Raw genomic sequence first — 19,463 nt, 5'->3', positions numbered from 1 at the left:
GCAATGCACTGTTGTAGCCAGTAGTGTGCAAGGTATTTACATGCCAGATATGCTAAACCTTAGTATGCCCCTTCATGGTTCAACTTGTAGGCTCTAAAGTTTTACATTGTTTTTGAGTGCAGTTATGCAAAAAAAATAATTCTACGTTTGTAAGTTGCACTTTCACGATAAAGAGATTGCACTAAAATATTTGTATGAGTCTCCTTTTCTGGGACTAACTGCAACCCAGAGATCTGGCAATGCAGTGTGTGATTTTAGCTGGAGACAGTACACTAGAAAATACCTCCTAGGGTGCAATCTCACATTGATGGGGGGATGGGCTGGCAAGCACACAGGGCCTTCTCCATCTCTGATTCAGAATGTTAAATAGTTGTTTGGTCCCCAAAAGTAAGAACCAATCCCTGTGCTCTTCCCTGCGGCAGGTCTGACGCTCCTCATTCCGTTCCTCCTCAGTCGCAAGAAGCGGTGGGGCAAGTGCAGAACCCGGGTGTTTGTTGGTGGGCAGATCCACAGGATGGATGAAGAGAGGAAGGCGTGAGTGCATTACTGAGCATTGATCAAATAGAGCTTGGGAGACCATTAGCTGCCACTAATCCCATCGATAATTCAGAGTCACTTCTGTTATGATTTTCTGTACACAAAGGGCCTAGTACAAAGCCTACAGTAGCCAATAGGAGTCTTTCCATTGACTTCAGCGGGCCTTACATCAACTCTCTATATTCAGTCTGAATGGCGTGTATTTTGGATTAACTGAAATAACTAAGGAAGAAAGAACAAAAGCAAAGTCTCCATGGGAAAGCCCAATCTGTGTGTGTCTGCTGTGAAATCAACTCAACCGCCCAAAATGGCAGCTTGCCTCAGCAGATTCCTAGAAATGTAAAGGCACAGCACACAGAAGACAAAATAATAAGTTACCTGCCACCTACCCCACAGGTTGGACTATCTCACAGATTTGCTGCATCTTTGGGGGATTTAAGTCTGGAATTTTGCTGTTTACCCAACACTCTTCTCTTTGTTTTAGAAATGTCAGAAGCTCTTTTTTTTGGTTTTGACCATTTTTTAAATTATATTTCTTCCGCATGGTATGCCATGGGTCCCGGTCATCAGCTTGTGTAAATCAGCAAAATTCCATTCCAGCTAACGGAGCTAGGTTGATTTATATCATCGGCCGATCTGCCCCATTTGTTTGTTTGTCTGTTTATTTTAAAATGACATTGTGTTGGTGGGGAAATGTATTGAGAGGACACAAGGGTTGAGAATAAAAAAATGCAAATATGATTTTTAAAAATGCAAACCCAAGGGCCATGGAAATGAAATTCCCACTGGTAAGAGGCCTGAACTAGACGGCTCATGAAATTCCAGGAGCTGAACACAGAAAGAGCCGTCAGCAGTGATTGGGGAAAGTAGCCGAATGCCACCCTGCACTATCTTACTACAGAAGATATGGTAGTTAGGTGATATTGTTAAACACTCAGTGGAACAGAAAAAGAGCAATTGGCCACGCCATGAAAGCTCCCCCGGCCACCTCCTGGTTCTGACATTTCACCTGGAATATGACTGTGCCAATACTTACTACCTGGCTAAATTCTTACTACCATGAGTAGATTTCAATGGACCACTCAGAGTAGTAAACACTGGGCCTAGTGTTTGCAGGGCTTGCTAAGCAGACAGATATTTATCATAATGCTCTTCTTTAGCACTTGTCATCAGTAGAGCTCAAAGCGCTTCACAAAAGAGGTCAGTAGCAATATCCCCATTTTACAGGGGGAAACTGAGGCACAGAAAGGCACATTGACTTACCCATGGTTACTCAGTAGGCCAACGGCAGAGCCATGACTAGAACCCAGGTCTCCTGAGTCTCAGGCTAGTGCTCTAGCCACTAGGCAACACTGCTTCGCTTGATTCTTAAATGTTCAGAGAGTTTCTGGGAATCCTGGGATGGTTAGTAAAGTATTGAGCAGGAAAAAAACGAGTAGATTTTTAAAAAATCCCCCTTTTTCTCTCTTACAGGATTGTCTCTCTATTGAGCAAGTTCCGACTTGGGTTCCATGAGGTGCATATCCTTCCAGACATTAACCAGAAACCACGCCCTGAACAGTACGTTATTTCTATAGTTTTTGTCTTTGCCTCTTTCATTCTCCAGATGTGGTTCCTGTGTGTGTGTGTGTCTTGACTGTGTGTACATCAAGTGGAACCTGAGAGTTCTTCTTGCCCCTAATCCATCCCATGCTTTGATTAGGGGCTCAGCTTCTACCAGATGGGGAGTGTGAAGGTTGGGGGCAGAAAAGGAGAAAATTACACTTGTAACCCAGCCATTTTCTACATTTATAAGTGAATTTCATGCAGAGGAAAGGTGCCAGCCCTGGAGACTGGTGTTTTGTCTTTAGCCAAAGAAAATCAGTGTTGCCAACTATCACGATTGCAGGACAAGTCTCATAATACTTGGTGTTTTATGCAAGGCCCCAGCTCCCAGAGTCATATTATGGAAGAACCTCAGCTTTCATGTAAAGGAAAAAAGTAAGTTTCCAGCCCCCCTGTGTTTAGAGAACACTTTGAAAACATGCCCCCTAAAGGCTCAGATACCTGAAAGCAAATGAAAAGAACCCAACATTGATTATTTTTTTAAAATCTCATGATTTTCATCAAATCTTGTGATTTTTTTGGCACCTGACACATGACTGGGGTTGGCAGGACTGGACTATTCACAGTACAGACAGAGGAAGGTCAAGATTATTCAATGCTGCCCAGACAATGTGCCACAACCTTGGTTCGGAAGTCATCACCACAGGAACATGGAATGAATGGATGACTAGAGAACATAGAAGGATGAATAGACACCGTCAGGGTAGCTTCCCCATAGGCCTGTTCAATTCATAGAATATCAGGGTTGGAAGAGACCTCAGGAGGTCATCTAGTCCAACCCCCTGCTCAAAGCAGGACCAATCCCCAACTAAATCATCCCAGCCAGGGCTTTATCAAGCCAGGCCTTAAAAACCTCTACGGAAGGAGATTCCACCACCTCCCTAGGTAACCTATTCCAGTGCTTCACCACCCCCCTAGTGAAATAGTGTTTCCTAATATTCAACCTAAACCTCCCCCACTGCAACTTGAGACCATTGCTCCTTGTTCTGTCATCTGCCACCACTGAGAACAGCCGAGCTCCATCCTCTTTGGAACCCCCCTTCAGGTAGTTGAAGGCTGCTATCAAATCCCCCCTCACACTTCTCTTCTGTAGACTAAACAAGCCCAATTCCTTCAGCCTCTCCTCATAAGTCATGTGCCCCAGCCCCCTGATAATTTTCGTTGCCCTCCGCTGGACTCTCTCGAATTTGTCCACATCCCTTCTGTAGTGGGGGGACCAGAACTGGATGCAGTACTCCAGATATGGCCTCACCAGTGCCGAATAGAGGGGAATAATCAAATCCCTCGATCTGCTGGCAATGCTCCTACTAATGCAGCCCAATATGCTGTTAGCCTTCTTGGCAACAAGGGCACACTGCTGACTCATATCCAGCTTCTCATCCACTGTAATCCCCAGGTCCTTTTCTGCAGAACTGCTGCTTAGCCAGTCGGTCCCCAGCCTGTAGCGGTGCATGGCATTCTTCCATCCTAAGTGCAGGACTCTGCACTTGTCCTTGTTGAACCTCATCAGATTTCTTTTGGCCCAGTCCTCCAATTTGTCTAGGTCACTCTGGACCCTATCCCTACCCTCCAGCGTATCTACCTCTCCCCCCGGCTTAGTGTCATCCATGAACTTGCTGAGGGTGCAATCCATCCCATCATCCAGATAATTAATAAAGATGTTGAACAAAACCGGTTCCAGGGCCGACCCCTGGGGCACTCCACTTGATACCGGCTGCCAACTGGACATCAAGCTGTTGATCACTACCCGTTGAGCCCAACAATCTAGCCAGTTTTCTATCCACCTTATAGTCCATTCATCCAATCCATACTTTTTTAACTTGCTGGCAAGAATATTGTGGGAGACTGTATCAAAAGCTTTGCTAAAGTCAAGATATATCACATCCACTGCTTTCCCCGTATTCACAGCGCCAGTTATCGCATCATAGAAGGCAATTAGTTTGGTCAGTCACGACTTGCCCTTGGTGAATCCATGTTGACTGTTCCTGATCACCTTCCTCTCCTCCAAGTGCTTCAAAATGGTTTCCTTGAGGACCTGCTCCATGATTTTTCCAGGGACGGAGGTGAGGCTGACCAGTCTGTAGTTCCCTGGGTTCTCCTTCTTCTCTTTTTTAAACATAAGCACTAGATTAGCCTTTTTCCAATCGCCCGGGACCTCCCCCGATCGCCACGAGTTTTCAAAGATAAAGGCCAATGGCTCTGCAATCACATCAGCCAATTCCCTCCGCACCCTCGGATGCATTAGATCTGGACCCATGGACTTGTGCATGTCCAGCTTTTCTAAATAGTCCTTAACCTGTTCTTTCACCACTGAGGGCTGTTCACCTCCTCCCCATACTGTGTTGCCCAGAACAGCAGTGTGGGAGCTGACCTTGTCTGTGAAGACCAAGGCAAAAAAAGCATTGAGTACATCAGCTTTTTCCACATCATCTGTCACTAGGTTGCCTCCCCCATTCATTAAGGGTCCCACTCTTTCACTGACCTTTTTCTTGTTGCTAACATACCTGTAGAAACCCTTCTCATCCCTTGCTAGCTGCAACTCCAGTTGTGTTTTGGCCTTCCTGATTACACCCCTCCATGCTTGAGCAATATTTTTATACTCCTCCCTAGTCATCTGTCCAAGTTTCCACTTCTTGTAAGCTTCCTTTTTGTGTTTAAGCTCGCCGAAGATTTCTCTGTTAAGCCAAGCTGGTCACCTGCCATATTTGCTATTCTATCTGCACATTGGGATGGTTTGTTCCTGTGCCTTCAATAAGGCTTCTTTAAAATAAAGCCAGCTTTCCTGGACTCCTTCCCCCTCATATTAGCCTCCCGGGGATCCTGCCCATCAGTTCCCTGAGGGAGTCAAAATCTGCTTTTCTGAAGTCCAGGGTCCATATTCTGCTGCTCTCCTTTCTTCCTTTTGTCAGGATCCTGAACTCAACCATCTCATGGTCACTGCTGCCCAGGTTGCCACCCACTTCTACTTCCCCTACCAATTCTTCCTTGTTTGTAAGCAGCAGGTCAAGAGGAGAACGGCCCCTGGTTGGTTCCTCCAGCACTTTCACCAGGAAGTTGTCCCAAACACTCTCCATAAACTTCCTGGATTGTCTGTGCACTGCTGTATTGCTCTCCCAGCAGATGTCAGGGTGATTGAAGTCCCCCATTAGAACCAGGGCCAGTGTTCTGGAAACTTCAGATAATTGTCCGAAGAAAGCCTCGTCTACCTCATCCTCCTGGTCCAGTGGTCTATAGCACACGCCCACCACGATATCACCCTTGTTGCTCTTGCTTCTAAACTTAACCCAAAGACTCTCAACAGGCTTTTCTCCAGTTTCATACTGGAGCTCTGAGCAATCATACCTCTCTCTTACATACAGTGCAAGTCCTCCACCTTTCCTCCCCTGCCTGTGCTTCCTGAACAGTTTATACCCATCCATGACAGTGCTCCAGCCATGTGAGCTACTCCACCAAGTCTTTGTTATTCCAATCACATCATAGTTCTTTGACTGTGCCAGGACTTCCAATTCTTCCTGCTTGTTTCCCAGGCTCCTTGCGTTCGTGTACATGCACCTAAGATAACTAGCCGATTGCCCTGCTTTCTCAAGTATGAATCAGGAGGCTTCCCATCTTGTATCCTCCTCCTTGTGTTTCCTCCCAGTATCCCACTTCCCCACTTACCTCAGGGCTTAGGTCACTGTCCCCCAGCAAACCCTAGTTTAAAGCCCTCCTCACTAGGTTAGCAAGTCTGCCTGCGAAGATACGCTTCCCTCTCTTTGTTAGGTGGATCCCATCTCTTCCTAGCAATCCTCCTTCCCAGAACAACATCCCACGGTCGAAGAATCCAAAGCCCTCTCTCCGACACCACCTGCGTAACCACACATTTACCTCCACAATTTGATGGTCCCTGCCTGGGCCTTTTCCTTCAACAGGGAGGATGGACAACACGACTTGCACCTCAAACTCCTTTATCCTTCTTCCCAGAGACACGTAGTCTGCAGTGACCCACTCAAGGTCATTCTTGACAGTATCATTGGTGCCCACGTGGAGAAGTAGGAAGGGGTACCGGTCCGAGGACTTGATCAGTCTTGGCAGACACTCCGTCACATCCTGAATTCTAGCTCCAGGCAAGCAGCACGCTTCTTGAGTCTCTCGGTCTGGTCGGCAGATGGATGACTCTGTCCCCGACCACCACCACCAGTCTCCTCCTCTTGGGAGTAGTGGTCATGGAACCCCCATCCCTAGGACAATGCATCTCATGCCTTCTGGTTGATGGGGTCTCCTTCTGATCCCTTCCCTCAGAGGGCTCTTCCAAATCATTCTCCACAGTAATACCTGTGCAGAGAGCCTGAAAATGGTTTCTTACCTTGCATAGGGGTACATGGGTTCTCCTGAAGTAGCCAACAAAGGGACTGACCTGTGAACAGAGGAATTAAGTTTCCAGGGCAGTTGATCTAAGCTGGCTGGAAAATGGAAATCCCTTCTCACGAAAAATTTCACATTTAAAAAAAAAATTCATCCTGGATTGGGATGAAAAGCCCAAAACGTGAAATTTTTCACAACCAGGGATTTCCAGAAAAATTCCATCTTGGAAGAACTGAAAGGGAAGAAAGTACAGAACTGCAGCAAACAGTGAAATCAACAAGACCCTTCTAGGTGGACAGCCATCATTTTGGTTTTCCTAATGGAAAAATGGAAATTTTTCAGCAAAATAAAAGAAAAATTTAGATTTTGTGAAAAGGGCTTTTTCATCAGAAGATCATTAGAACATAAGAATAGCCATACTGGGTCAGACAAATAGTCTATCTAGCCCAGCATCCTGTCCCCGATAGTGGCCGGTACCAAAGCTTCAGGGGGAGTGTACGGAACAGGGCAATTTTGAAGAAATTCCACCTCTGTCATCCCCTCCCGGCTTCTGGCAGTCAGAGGTCTAGGGTCACCCCGAGTGAGAGGTTATATTCCTGACCATCTTGGTTAATAGGTCCATCAACAGCTATCCTCCATGAACTTATCCAGGTTTTTTTTTTTTAACCCAGTTATACATTTCGTCATTGTAACATCCCATGGCAATGAGTTCCACGGGTTAATTTGTGTGTTGTGTGAAAAAGTATTTCCTGTTGTGTGTATTAAACCTGCTGCCCATTAATTTCATTGGGTGACCTCAGGTTTTTGTAGTGTAGGAAAGTGTAAATAATACTTCTCTATTCACTTTTTCCACACCATGTGTGCTTTTATAGACCTCTGTTATATCCCCATTTAGTCGCCACCTTTTCTAAGCTGAACAGCCTTGATCTTTTTAGTCTCTCCTCATATGGCAGCCGTTCCAGACCCTTGATCGTCTTTGTTGCCCTTCTGTGAACCAGTTCCAGTTGCGTGATATCCTTTATGAAATGGGGAAACCAGAACTGCACACAGTATTCGATATTTTCTATCCCTTTCCTAATGGTTCCTAACATACTGTTAGCTTTCTTGATCACCGCTGGGCATTGAGCTGAAGTTTTCAGGGAACTATCCATGACGACTCAGACCTGACCAGTTCTCTTGTTGATCCAGGATCTCTCTTCAGAAACAAATAACAGTTGCCATCTTTCTAATGGGAGCCCCCAGCATGCTCATGAACCCCAGCAGCATTTATCCAGTACAGCAAATGTCAGGACAGAGCTCCAATCCTATCATGCTCTTTGTTTGCAGCATCAAGAGATTTGATGACCTGATCGCCCCCTTCAGGCTGAACGATGGGTTTAAGGACGAGGCCGTGGTGAATGAAATGAGGCGTGACTGCCCCTGGAAGATTTCTGATGAGGAGCTTAATAAAAACAAAGTAAAGGTAGGAACATTACCACTGCTATTGGGAGATTGCAACAGCTGGGGAAGGGAGAATACCTAGGAATTCTCATGTAAAGGATTTTCCTGACCTAATCCGCGATTCAGAAAGCTCTTCTTGCTTCCAGGCTTTTCCAGGATCCCAATCCTGTAAGGTGCTGTGAGCACCCTCCACTCCCACTGAAATCACTACAAGGCAATAGCATTCAGCACCTTACAGGATTGGGCCCGTAATGATTTGGGGGCCCTCTTGGTTCAATCCTGCACCCACTGATGTCAATGGAAGTGCTGCCGTTGACTTCACCGGGTGCAGACCGGACCCTTCGTGAGCTCTTCTGCTGCTGTGGAGAACAGAGTGAGCTGCAGAGGTTTTTTTATGCTGATTCCATGCTGAAGCAATAGGCAGGACCAAAGGGTTTGGAAGGAACCGGCTCTCAGGAGAGGTTAAGAGAGCGGCAGCATGTTCAGCTGGAGACGAGGTCAGCAGGCAGGGAATGCCCAGTGCTGGTAGCTAGGGGCCTCACCAGTAACCAGGGTGAGGTTCATCCTTAATTCCATGGGACAGTCCCGAGTTTCACAGATCTCTCCTCTGTTTGGCAAACGACCACAGCCCTGCAGCGTGCACTCGGTCAGTGGATTGACTCCCACTGGGGACAGTGGGTGCTGGACCAGGGAAATCCGTGGGCATTCCAGGGGGACGCTGCCTGACTGACTTTGTGCTGATGTGATTTTTACTTTTTGCTCCTTAGTCGCTTCGACAAGTGAGACTGAATGAGATTTTGCTGGATTACTCACGGGATGCTGCTCTCATAGTCATGTAAGTAACAGCAGCTCCCAGAGTGATCAGGATCTGTAATGCGTCTCTTATATATTGTCTTCTCCAGCAAGTCAGTGTATTTAGGGTCTGTTTTTGTTCTTGGATAGATTACTATAGAAACAGCCCCTTCAGTCTTCTCCCTTCTACATAATAACAACTAAGCAGACACTACCAATCCATGGATGCCCCCAAGTATACCCCCTTACAGAATCATAGAATATCAGGGTTGGAAGGGACCTCAGGAGGTCATCTAGTCCAACCCCCTGCTCAAAGCAGGGCCAATCCCCAACTAAATCATCCCAGCCAGGGCTTTGTCAAGCCAGGCCTTAAAAACCTCTAAACCTTCTATGCAGCATCTGCAGAAAAGCCCACATAAAAATACTAGTTTTCTACAGTGATGGCCTAACACACTACGGGTGATGCTAGGGAGGTAGGGCTCAGGACCATTACTGTAGCGTAATGCAATATTTTTTTGTTATTTGTTTGTATGATAGTGCAGCAGTTTGGAGCAGACCCTAATTGCGCAGATTGGATAATTGCTCCACTGACGATATACTCTCCACCTAGAAGGCCAGCTTCTCTGCTGCTCCAGAAGAGGGGAAGAGGTCACAAAAGAGCTGGTTGCAGCTCCCTGATTCAGGTTGGCTCCATACTGGAACCAGTCCTGGCATAATTTAGAGCAGCCTCAAGGCTGCTTTAAACTACACCAGTTGGTAGAAGCTCCTAAAAGGGCCAATCTCAGGCTCAGAATAGCTGGAATGCAACAGCACTCCAGTAATATTGGCTATGCCAAGGTGGTGTGTGGGAGTTGTGTAGGAGTGGGCTACTCTGGGTCTGTGCAGCTGATGACTCCACATGGCAGGAGAATTCTCAGCTAGGGAGGTCCACCTGCTTTCTGGCCCCTGTTTCACCTCCTGAGTGTTGCAAAAGGGCTGGATTTCACAAGAAAATCTGGCCAATAAGGCCTATTGGGTGTAGGTTTGGAGGCTACATTCATATGGCCATAAACAGGTGAGCAGGTGTCCCTGTGTCAGTGATGCCCACTTAGATTTTGACTCTTGTGAGGCTGTCATTCATTCAGAAATTCTTTTCGACCCTCCAGACAGTGTTGGTCACGTGTGACACAGAAAGCTCAGCCCCTCTCCTGCCAAGGCCAGCTGACTGAATTCACTTCACTTTCTTATGGTCCGACTCCTTGCCCTGATTGTAAGAGCTATAAGTCACTAGCACTGAACTCACCCCACAGCCTGTAGTCACCGGCCACCTAGTGACCAGTTGAGGAAACACAGCTCTCCATTTATGAATGCCTGACATGACACAAACTGTTCATGGAACTGAATCTTAAACAGGGGCTGCCTACGGAAGCATTTACAGCACAAGGACCGCTCATAGGGCGAGTCAGGTTTATCCGTTCTGCTCCGCTCCTCTGCTAGCACAGATAGTACAAATAAAGCAGAATTCAAAGTGAACAGGAATCAGTGTTGTGGACAGGACACAGAAAGTTGGTGGCACACAGTGTATGAGGTGGATCTATAATCTGCAAATCTGCATGGACTTCTCACTGAGGGAATAATACTCTTCCAAGGCAAAAATAGATGCAAGGTTTTTCTCCTCCCCACTTCATACTTCTCTTGTTTTTGTTCTTCTCCTTTCCAGAACCTTGCCAATAGGCAGAAAGGGGCGATGCCCCAGCTCCCTCTATATGGCCTGGCTAGAAACCCTCTCGCAAGACCTGAGACCCCCAGTTATTCTGACCAGAGGAAACCAAGAAAATGTTCTGACGTTTTACTGCCAATAGAATGTGGTTGACTACACGGTGGGTCGGGATGTGAATTTTCAGGCCAGGTTTTGGCCTTGGAATGAACTCTTCCGGTTTTTCGGGTGCTAGTCACTGGTAAAAGCAAACTCTCCTGGTTTCAGCTGATGTCAGCCATTGATAAAGGATTAATGATGGGAAATGACTAACACTGGGTTATACCAACTCTGCCCTCCCCCTTCTGAAAACTGATCTTGCTGATCCTAGCCTTTGCATATCCCGGGAGCACCTTAATACCACCACATGCCAACTGTTGTATGAGGGGGATAATGTGTTCCTGAGTTCTCTAATGCAAATTCCTGGGTGGGACCTATTAGGCAACACAGAGGAGGCAGTAATGGGGGGAAAGTCAGAGTTTTTACAGGAGATTTTCAAAGTTGCCTAAAAGATTTGGATGCCCAAATGAACTGGGCTTCCAGTTCCCCCAGATATCATCTGTCCCATTTATTTCCCATTAATTTGCTGAAAACGACCCTGTGATTCCAATCAGAAAGTGACTGCTGGGGGTTAGAACCTGGGAAATTCATCAAAGATCCTAGCCCCAATCGTACAGTAGCTGTACGCTCCTTTGTCAGTGAAGGAAAGAGGGAGGTGAGAGAAGAGAAAGGGAGTGGGGGGAAACAGGAAGAAAAATTAATAGGGACGGGATTGGCCTTAGAATTTGGGGGAAGGAAAGGGACACTCCACTGTGTTACAATCCTGCATTGCAGCGTAGAGGTTTGTGCCAATGACCACGCATTGCTCCAGGATGTTCTGCTGCTGTGTTAGCACATATTGTGCCTCCTTTGTCCCCACAAAAGAAACTGCACTGTTAAAAATCTGAACTGTGCCATCCTCATGACACTCTGTAAGTTAGGTTTGCTGACCCTTATTAAAGCTGAGGAAACTGAGGCAGAGAGGTTAAGTGAGTGGCCCAAGGCCACATTGTGAGTCACTAGCAGAGCTAGGATTAGAACTCCGCACTCTGACTCCCAGCCGTTCCCTCATTCCTGCTGGCCACTCTGCCTCCCTCATTATTATAGCCATTTTACAGCTGGCGATCCTGAGAGAGGTGATGTGATCTGCCAAAGGTCACACAACAGTTCAGTGGCAGACTTTGGGTCTCCTGATCCCCAGGCCAGTTTTCTAATCAACCTTCTTCTAAGATACTGTCAGAGGCAGATTTTGTTCAGAGTGAATGCTGCGGGGAATGTGCTCACCATAGGCTTTGACAGTGATACTGCCATCCCCCTTGGTCGTGTTTGTTTCAATGACCTACCCTCACCCCAAGCAAACATTAGCTAGAGCACTCGTCTGCCTTCCTTAGACCCCCCACAGAACCCTGGCTGGGGGTCAATGAAACACGCAGTCCTCTCTTCTATTAAAAAAGGGTGTTAAGCTTGCAAAACCCATAGGCCTGTCGGGCGAGGGAAAGTGGCTGCCCAGGTGTGAAGCGGGGAGGAAATGAGTGGCCCACAGTGGCGACTGATGCTCATTGTCTTCTGCCATTTCCTTCCGGGGTGACATCTTTGCATCGCCGTGAGCTGTAGCTCTGTCTGATGCTCTGGTGGCATTGCCTCACCTGGCCTGGCTGTCAGCACCTCAGCCTAAGGCTGGGTGAAAGTTCTTGCTCCCACTTGTTCAGTTCTGCCAGCACAGCAGAGTGGGAGCACTGGTGAAGACAGGGGTAACCCTGCTCAGAGCAGGGCATCGTGATATGATGCTTACAACCCTGGCAGGTGCTGGTGCCTGTCTGCACTAGTGCTCCCGTGTTTGAAACCACCCGTGACACTGAACCAGTGGTGGGAATGCTTAGCATATGTGCCCTAGCCTAGGTCACCCTGACCTTGGCGTCGGTACCAGGCTCCGATTTTCACAATGCCCCATGGATTGTTTTCAGCCATGTGTGACATGGGCAGCACAAATGGACTTCTCTCCGGTGCTGAGCCGGAGGCTGGTGTTTTCCCACCCAGAGCTGCTTCGGTAAACTCTTCCATCGTGGAGAAAAATCCCCCCATCCCAGTACTTCAGAGACATGAGTGACAGAGGCAGCCAGGCCAATTCATCTCGTGTCTTTGTGATGGTGAGAGGTGCTGGGTTGACCCGGAGACTGCAGTCCTCTCTGTCCTCAGAACAGATAAAGCCTGGGCAGCAGCAATGGAAACTTTCCACATGCTGTGTCTTAATTCAGACCAGCTGTCGTGGTTCAGTTTCCTTGGCCCTTTAAATCCTTGGCCTCTCTGCTGAGATTGTCATCATTAAGACCAGTCAGAATATGGAACAGCCTTTTCCACCATTGCATCATAAAGCCAGAGATAGGCAGGTGCTGTGTGCTCTAATCGCCATCCAGCAAAGCGCTGAAGCATGTTAACAGGGTGACTCCCATGCTTAAAGCCAAGCATGTGCTTTAGTGATATGCTAGGCCAATGCCAGGGAGCTCAGCGCTGCATCAAAGCATGATGTGCTAAGTGCTAAGCAAAGTGCTATTTGCAGTGGATACATCTGCTAGTGTGAGCACAGTCATTGAATCGGTTGCTAATTCTTCAGGAGAGAGGGAGGTTAGTGAGGTGCCAGAGAGGATGGGCTGCTATGTTCAGCTCCCAGCCTGCTTGCTCCTCCTCAGTGTCAGCCAACTACAATGTTGCTGGTCATGGGATCTATTTTCAGGCCTCCCCATCCTCTTTAAACATCAGCCATCAGCAGGGCAGCTGGCCCCAAGCTCTATTTTGAGGCCCCAGTGATAAACTTCAGGTCCAGGGGTCAGGTGCAGTGCTCTCTCCAAGTGCAACTGAAAGCACAAACTGCTCTGCCCTCTACAAATATTCCCACCCCTCCCTTCCCAAGAACCCAATTCACAGTGGGACTAACGGCCACCACAGGAGTCCTGAGCTAGGACTGGCTGTTTAAGTTCCTGGGACTTCTCCTCAAACTACTCCCTCATCTGGTCTTTTTTTCTGATTGAGGAAAGGTGACATGCACTTATCAATAGAGTTTATCTGTAGCAAACAATCCTTAGAGGATAAAAAGTCCTTTCAGTACACGAGGACAAACAAGGAGACCTATTCTCAAAATACATAGCAGATGTACAAGCATTTATATCTGGAGCATACCACAGAAGAGTCCAGCCAACATTAATATGCTCCCATCCTGTCCATTGTGCATATAATGCATTGTAGCAGTGGAGAAATGCCAGCAGGTTTTGCATCTGTTGTTCTGGCAGGGTCTGGTGCCACTTTGAGTTGTGTGTCCTGGTCTGCGGGGAGCTTGCTTCCAATGATGAGCTTGGTGAGGCTGGGGGGCTGTTTGAAGGCCAGAAGAGTGTTCTCTAGAACAGTCCTGCACCAGCGTCAACTTCCTGGACTCACAATCAGCTTCAGCAATGGAACCCTACAGACAACCATAGACAGGAAACTCATGGATCACCACACCTACCTTCATAAACCCAGTAACCACCCCAAATAACCAAGAAATCTGTGATCTACAGCCAGGCACTCAGATACCGCAAAATATGCTCTGAGGAGAAATTCCAGGATACACACCTTAACACCACCTTCACCAAACAAGGACGCTCCACCAGAGAAGTAGATCACATCATGGAACAGGTCACCCAAAGACCTCAAGAGAAACTACTTCAATATGAGGGGGAAAAACCTCTTACCACACACCCCTTGTTGTCACCTGCCACCCCACGCTGGAACCCATATGGGGTATTATTAAACAATTACAACCCATTCTCAATGGGGACCACATCCTGAATTAAATGTTTCCCAAACCCCCTCTTCTGGCCTTCAAACAGCCCCCCAACCTTGCCAAACTCATCATCAGATGCAAACTCCCACAGACCAGGGCCTAAGAACTTAAAGTGGTGCCCAAACCCTGCCATAGCAACAGGTGCAAAACCTGCAGATGTATCTCCACTACTACAATGATTAACACCCTCCCCCAACACACCTTTCACAATCCATGGGTCCTCCTTCATATGCCTGTCACAACATGTGGTATACCTCATACAGTGCACTAAATGTCCCAATAACAACTCTGTGGGTGAAACCCAAGACAATCACCATGCTCTCGAATGAACTCACACAGAAACATGATAAAAGACAAAACATTCTATCACTCGTGGGTGTACACTTTTCACACAACAGTCACTCCATATCCAGCCTCTCTGTCCTCCTCCTCAGAGGAAACCTGCACAACACCATCAAAAGAGGAGCCTGGGAACTTAAATTCATAACTTTGCTAGACACTAAAAATCATGGTCTTAATGAAGACAATGGATTTATGGCTGATTACAACAATCTGTGACCCACTAGCCCCGCTTTTTTGTCCTTGGACTGCAGGGCTGTTAACTGGCCACCTCCCATTGAATGGTCTCTTACAATATACGTTAACTATGCATGCTAAACAAACGTTGTATTTAGCTGTGACACTGAGTCCCTTTCCCAGAACTGAAGAAGAGCTGTGTATTGCTCAAAAACTTGTCTCTTTCTGTTATATCCTTGGGGGCAACAGTTTTAGGAAGAAATCACTGGAGACACAGAGAGCTGCAAACCTTAAAAGCAGCCATTTATTGCCACACAGTGAACTAACCAAAAACCAACCAAATACACAACACTTTCACCAAGAGAAGTTGGTCCAATAAAAGATATGAACTCACCCACCTTGTCTCTCTAATATCCTGGGACCGGCATTGCTACAACAAGACTGCAAACCTTAATTCTAGCATTTCCTCACTTTTGAGGGCTTGACTTTGCAACTTTAACCTTCTTTTAAGAGTGTGTGTGTGTTGTAAATAATAATAAGTAAAATAAGGATAATGATTCTTCCATGCCTCATGGTGTGCTTTGAGACTGAATTCTTTACTGTTTGCAAAGTACTTTGAGATCCTTGAGTTGAAAGCCCTATGCAAGTGCAAAGTAACCTTAATATCTGTGGATGTTATAGGGCAGTCCTAATTCAGGCCATATCCCTTTGTCTTTAATTAGGCTTTTGCTGAATTACAATTGTCGGTTGCGCTGTACTTTTGAAAAGGGAACATCTTTTATTTTCAGGGGTTAGGATCTTGCATTAGCAGGAGTGTTGAAAGCAAGCTGATAATCTCGCCCATGGGACTTAATTCTGATGGGTTTTACACCAGTAAACACTGTTGACTTGAGTGAGTTAATCTTGGTTTACTCCAGTGTAATTGAAATCAGAATAAGGCCAAGGAACTGCAGCTGTATCACAACAAGCCTGGATTTCTGATCCATAAAGGCCCTTGTATTTTGGAACACCGGAGTTAATTGTACATTAGGGCATTTTGATCACATGCTGGTCACCCCATGTTTGCTAAGTTCCTTCCAAGTATGCAGTACCACAGAACAAAGATGAAGCTAAGTACAGAATAATCACCGACGATACATATTCTTGCCTTAGCTTAAAGTGCTCAGGATCATCAGCCTCTGGGACTGGCACAGACGCAGCCAGATTTTCAGACGTGCCTACTCATGGATCCCTCGATTCCTGGGAGCCCATCTTTCGATAGCTTGGGCTTGATGTTCAGAGCAACTGAGCACGCACAACCTGAGATGCCTCAAGTTAGGCACCCAAAATCAGCGGCCACTTTTGAAAATGTTGGCCTCAGCCACTTTTTTGCAGCGTCAAAGGACTAGTCCCTGTTCGCTCCTTTCCCCTTCCTTGGCATCCGTTGAGGATGGGATAGAAAAGGGTTGAATGTAGCGTAGCTGCGTGAGCACAATACTTTCAGACCCTTCGGAGACTGCACCCGTATGCAGTCATGTATTCAAATAGATGCATTGGGCTTGCAGCCTGGGAAATGCCAATGCTCCAGGCATTAATGAGAATAACATTTGCTCTTACATGGCACTTTATATCTTCAAAGAGCTTTATGGGTGTTAATTGATCTTTCATGGACACAGAGTGGATCCTTTCCTGGGCAAAACTCTACCTGACATTGACAACTGGACTGCTGCAAATGTCCTCATCATGCAGGACTTGATTGTGAGAGGCCCTTCCAGGGTGCTTGGGGGTGGGGGAGATGGAGGGCATGAGGAGCCTTTCCCCATCTTGCATGCCCCATCCAAGAACTAATCACAGTCTCAGGGTATGTCTACACTACGGGATTAATCCGAATTTATATAATTCGAATTTGTAAAACAGATTGTATAAATTCGATTGTATGCGGCCACACTAAGCACATTAATTCGGCGGTGTGCGTCCATGTACCGGGGCTAGCGTCGATTTCTGGAGCGTTGCACTGTGGGTAGCTATCCCATAGCTATCCCATAGTTCCCGCAGTCTCCCCTGCCCATTGGAATTCTGGGTTGAGATCCCAGTGCCTGATGGGACCAAAACATTGTCGCAGGTGGTTCTGGGTACAGCCTCACCCCTCCCTCCCTCCCTCCCTCCCTCCCTGCATGAAAGCAACGGATGGCAGACAACCATTTCGCGCCTTTTTTCCTGGGTGAACACTGCAGACTCCATACCACGGCAAGCATGGAGCCCGCTCAGCTCAAGACAGCAGTCATGAACATTGTAAATACCTTGCGCCTTATCGTGCAGTTTATGCTGAACAAGAACCTGGAAAACAAGGCGGAGAGGAGCAGGCAACAGCAGCGTGGCGACGACAGTGATGAGGATATAGACATGGAATTCTATCGAACCGTGGGACCCGGTGCTTTGGAGATCATGCTGTTAATGGGACAGGTTATAGGCATGGAACGCCGATTCTGGGCCCGGGAAACAAGCACAGACTGGTGGGACCGCATAGTGTTGCAGGTGTGGGACGATTCCCAGTGGCTGCGGAACTTTCGCATGCGTAAGGGCACTTTCATGGAACTTTGTGACTTGCTTTCCCCTGCCCTGAAGCGCCAGAATACCAGGATGAGAGCAGCCCTCACAGTTGAGAAGCGAGTGGCAATAGCCCTGTGGAAGCTTGCAACGCCAGACAGCTACCGGTCAGTCGGGAATCAATTTGGAGTGGGCAAATCTACCGTGGGGGCTGCTGTGATGCAAGTAGCCAAAGCAATCACTGAGGTGCTGCTACACAAGCTAGTGACTCTGGGGGATGTGCAGGTCATAGTGGATGGCTTTGCTGCAATGGGATTCCCTAACTGTGGTGGGGCGATAGATGGAACCCACATCCCTATCTTGGCACCGGAGCACCAGGGTACCCAGTACGTAAACCGCAAGGGGTACTTTTCAATGGTGCTGCAAGCACTGGTGGATCACAAGGGACATTTCACCGACATCAACGTGGGGTGGCCGGGAAGGGTTCATGATGCACGCGTCTTCAGGAACACTAATCTGTTTAAACGGCTGCAGCAAGGGACTTACTTCCCGGACCAGAAAATAACCGTTGGGGATGTTGAAATGCCTATCGTTATCCTTGGGGACCCAGCCTACCCCTTAATGCCATGGCTCATGAAGCCATACACAGGCAGCCTGGACAGGAGTCAGGAGCTGTTTAACTACAGGCTGAGCAAGTGCAGAATGGTGGTAGAATGTGCATTTGGCCGTTTAAAAGCGCGCTGGAGATCGCTACTAACTCGCTCTGACCTCAGCCAAAGAAATCTCCCCATTGTTATTTCTGCTTGCTGTGTGCTCCACAATCTCTGTGAAAGTAAGGGGGAGACCTTTATGGCAGGGTGGGAGGCTGAGGCAAATCGCCTGGCTGCTGATTACGCGCAGCCAGACACCAGGGCGATTAGAAGAACACACCAGGAAGCGCTGTGCATCAGAGAAGCTTTGAAAACCAGTTTCATGACTGGCCAGGCTGCAGTGTGAAATTTCTGTTTGTTTCTCCCTTCATGAAAACCAGCCCCCTTTATTGACTCATTCATTCTCTGTAAGCAACCCACCCTCCCCCCAGCTTTATTTCAAAGGTAATAAAGTCACTATCGTTTAAAAATCATGTATTCTTTATTAAGTGATTATAAACATAGGGAGAGAACCAAGAAGGTAATCTGGGTGAGGTTTGGAAGGAGGATAGGAGGGAAGTCTAAAGCCACTGATCAAATTCAATATAATGACAGCCTTTTGGTTGGGCTGTCCCCTGGGGTGGAGTGAGAGGGTGCACAGAGCCTCCCCCCCCGCGTTCTTACATGTCTGGGTGACGAGGATATGGAACATGGTGAGGGGGGGGGAGGTAGGTTATACAGTGGCTGCAGCGGCAGTCTGTCATCCTGCTGCCGTTCCTGAAGCTCCACCAGACGCCGGAGCATGTCCGTTTGCTCAAGCAGCAGCCCCAGCGTTGCAGCCTGCCACCTCTCATCTCGAGCGTCCCTCAAGACCTCACGGTCACTGGCATCTTTCCTAAATTTAGATACAGTGTCCTTCCACTCATTCAAATGAGCTCTTTCATTGCGGGTGGATTTCATTATCTCTGTGAACATGTCGTCTCGCGTCATCTTTCTACGACGCCTTATCTGAGATAGCCTTCTGGACGCAGGAGGGAGGCTTGAAACATTTGCAGCTGCTGGAGGGAGGGTTGAAAACAAGTAGAGAAGTTTTTAAAATGATACATTTTACAGAACAATGCTTATACTCTTTCATGGTGAACACTATTCACATTACATAGCACATGTGATTTCAGTACAAGGTCGCATTTTCCATCTTATTGAGTGCCTGTGGCTTTGGTGTTAGAGATCACAGACGCAGGTCCGGGCAACAGAATTCAGCTTGCAGGCAGCCATGGTAAGCCATTGTCTTTCGGCTTCTGCGCCCTCCTTTCCAACATACCAATCAAAGCCTGTTGACTGCTGAGGTTTTCCTGTTAACCTTCAGCAGCAGAAAACAAACTAACCCCCCCAACATCCAATTCTCTGGGATGATCGCTGTATCCCTCTCCCCACCGCGTGGCAGGTATCAGGGAAGATCCCTGCAGAAACCAAACTAACCCCCCCC

At 47.4% G+C, this 19,463-nt stretch overlaps 1 protein-coding gene across 1 annotated transcript in view; it reads left to right on the top strand.

Annotated features, from left to right (window-relative positions):
- Window positions 1–10,775, top strand: part of SLC12A3 (solute carrier family 12 member 3) — a 45,575-nt gene extending 34,800 nt beyond the window's left edge. The window contains exons 13-17 of the mRNA XM_026652763.1: window positions 423–534; window positions 2,011–2,097; window positions 7,813–7,948; window positions 8,694–8,761; window positions 10,418–10,775. Of these exons, the coding sequence (XP_026508548.1) occupies window positions 423–534; window positions 2,011–2,097; window positions 7,813–7,948; window positions 8,694–8,761; window positions 10,418–10,559 (545 nt within the window). The 3' untranslated portion in view covers window positions 10,560–10,775. The remainder of the gene's footprint in view (window positions 1–422; window positions 535–2,010; window positions 2,098–7,812; window positions 7,949–8,693; window positions 8,762–10,417) is intronic.
- Window positions 10,776–19,463: the final 8,688 nt, after the last annotated feature.

Source organism: Terrapene carolina, unplaced genomic scaffold (genome assembly GCF_002925995.2).
Source record: "Terrapene carolina triunguis isolate 2854851 unplaced genomic scaffold, T_m_triunguis-2.0 Scaffold130, whole genome shotgun sequence".
Classification (NCBI taxonomy): domain Eukaryota; kingdom Metazoa; phylum Chordata; order Testudines; family Emydidae; genus Terrapene; species Terrapene triunguis.
This window is presented reverse-complemented; position numbering and strand designations above follow the sequence as displayed.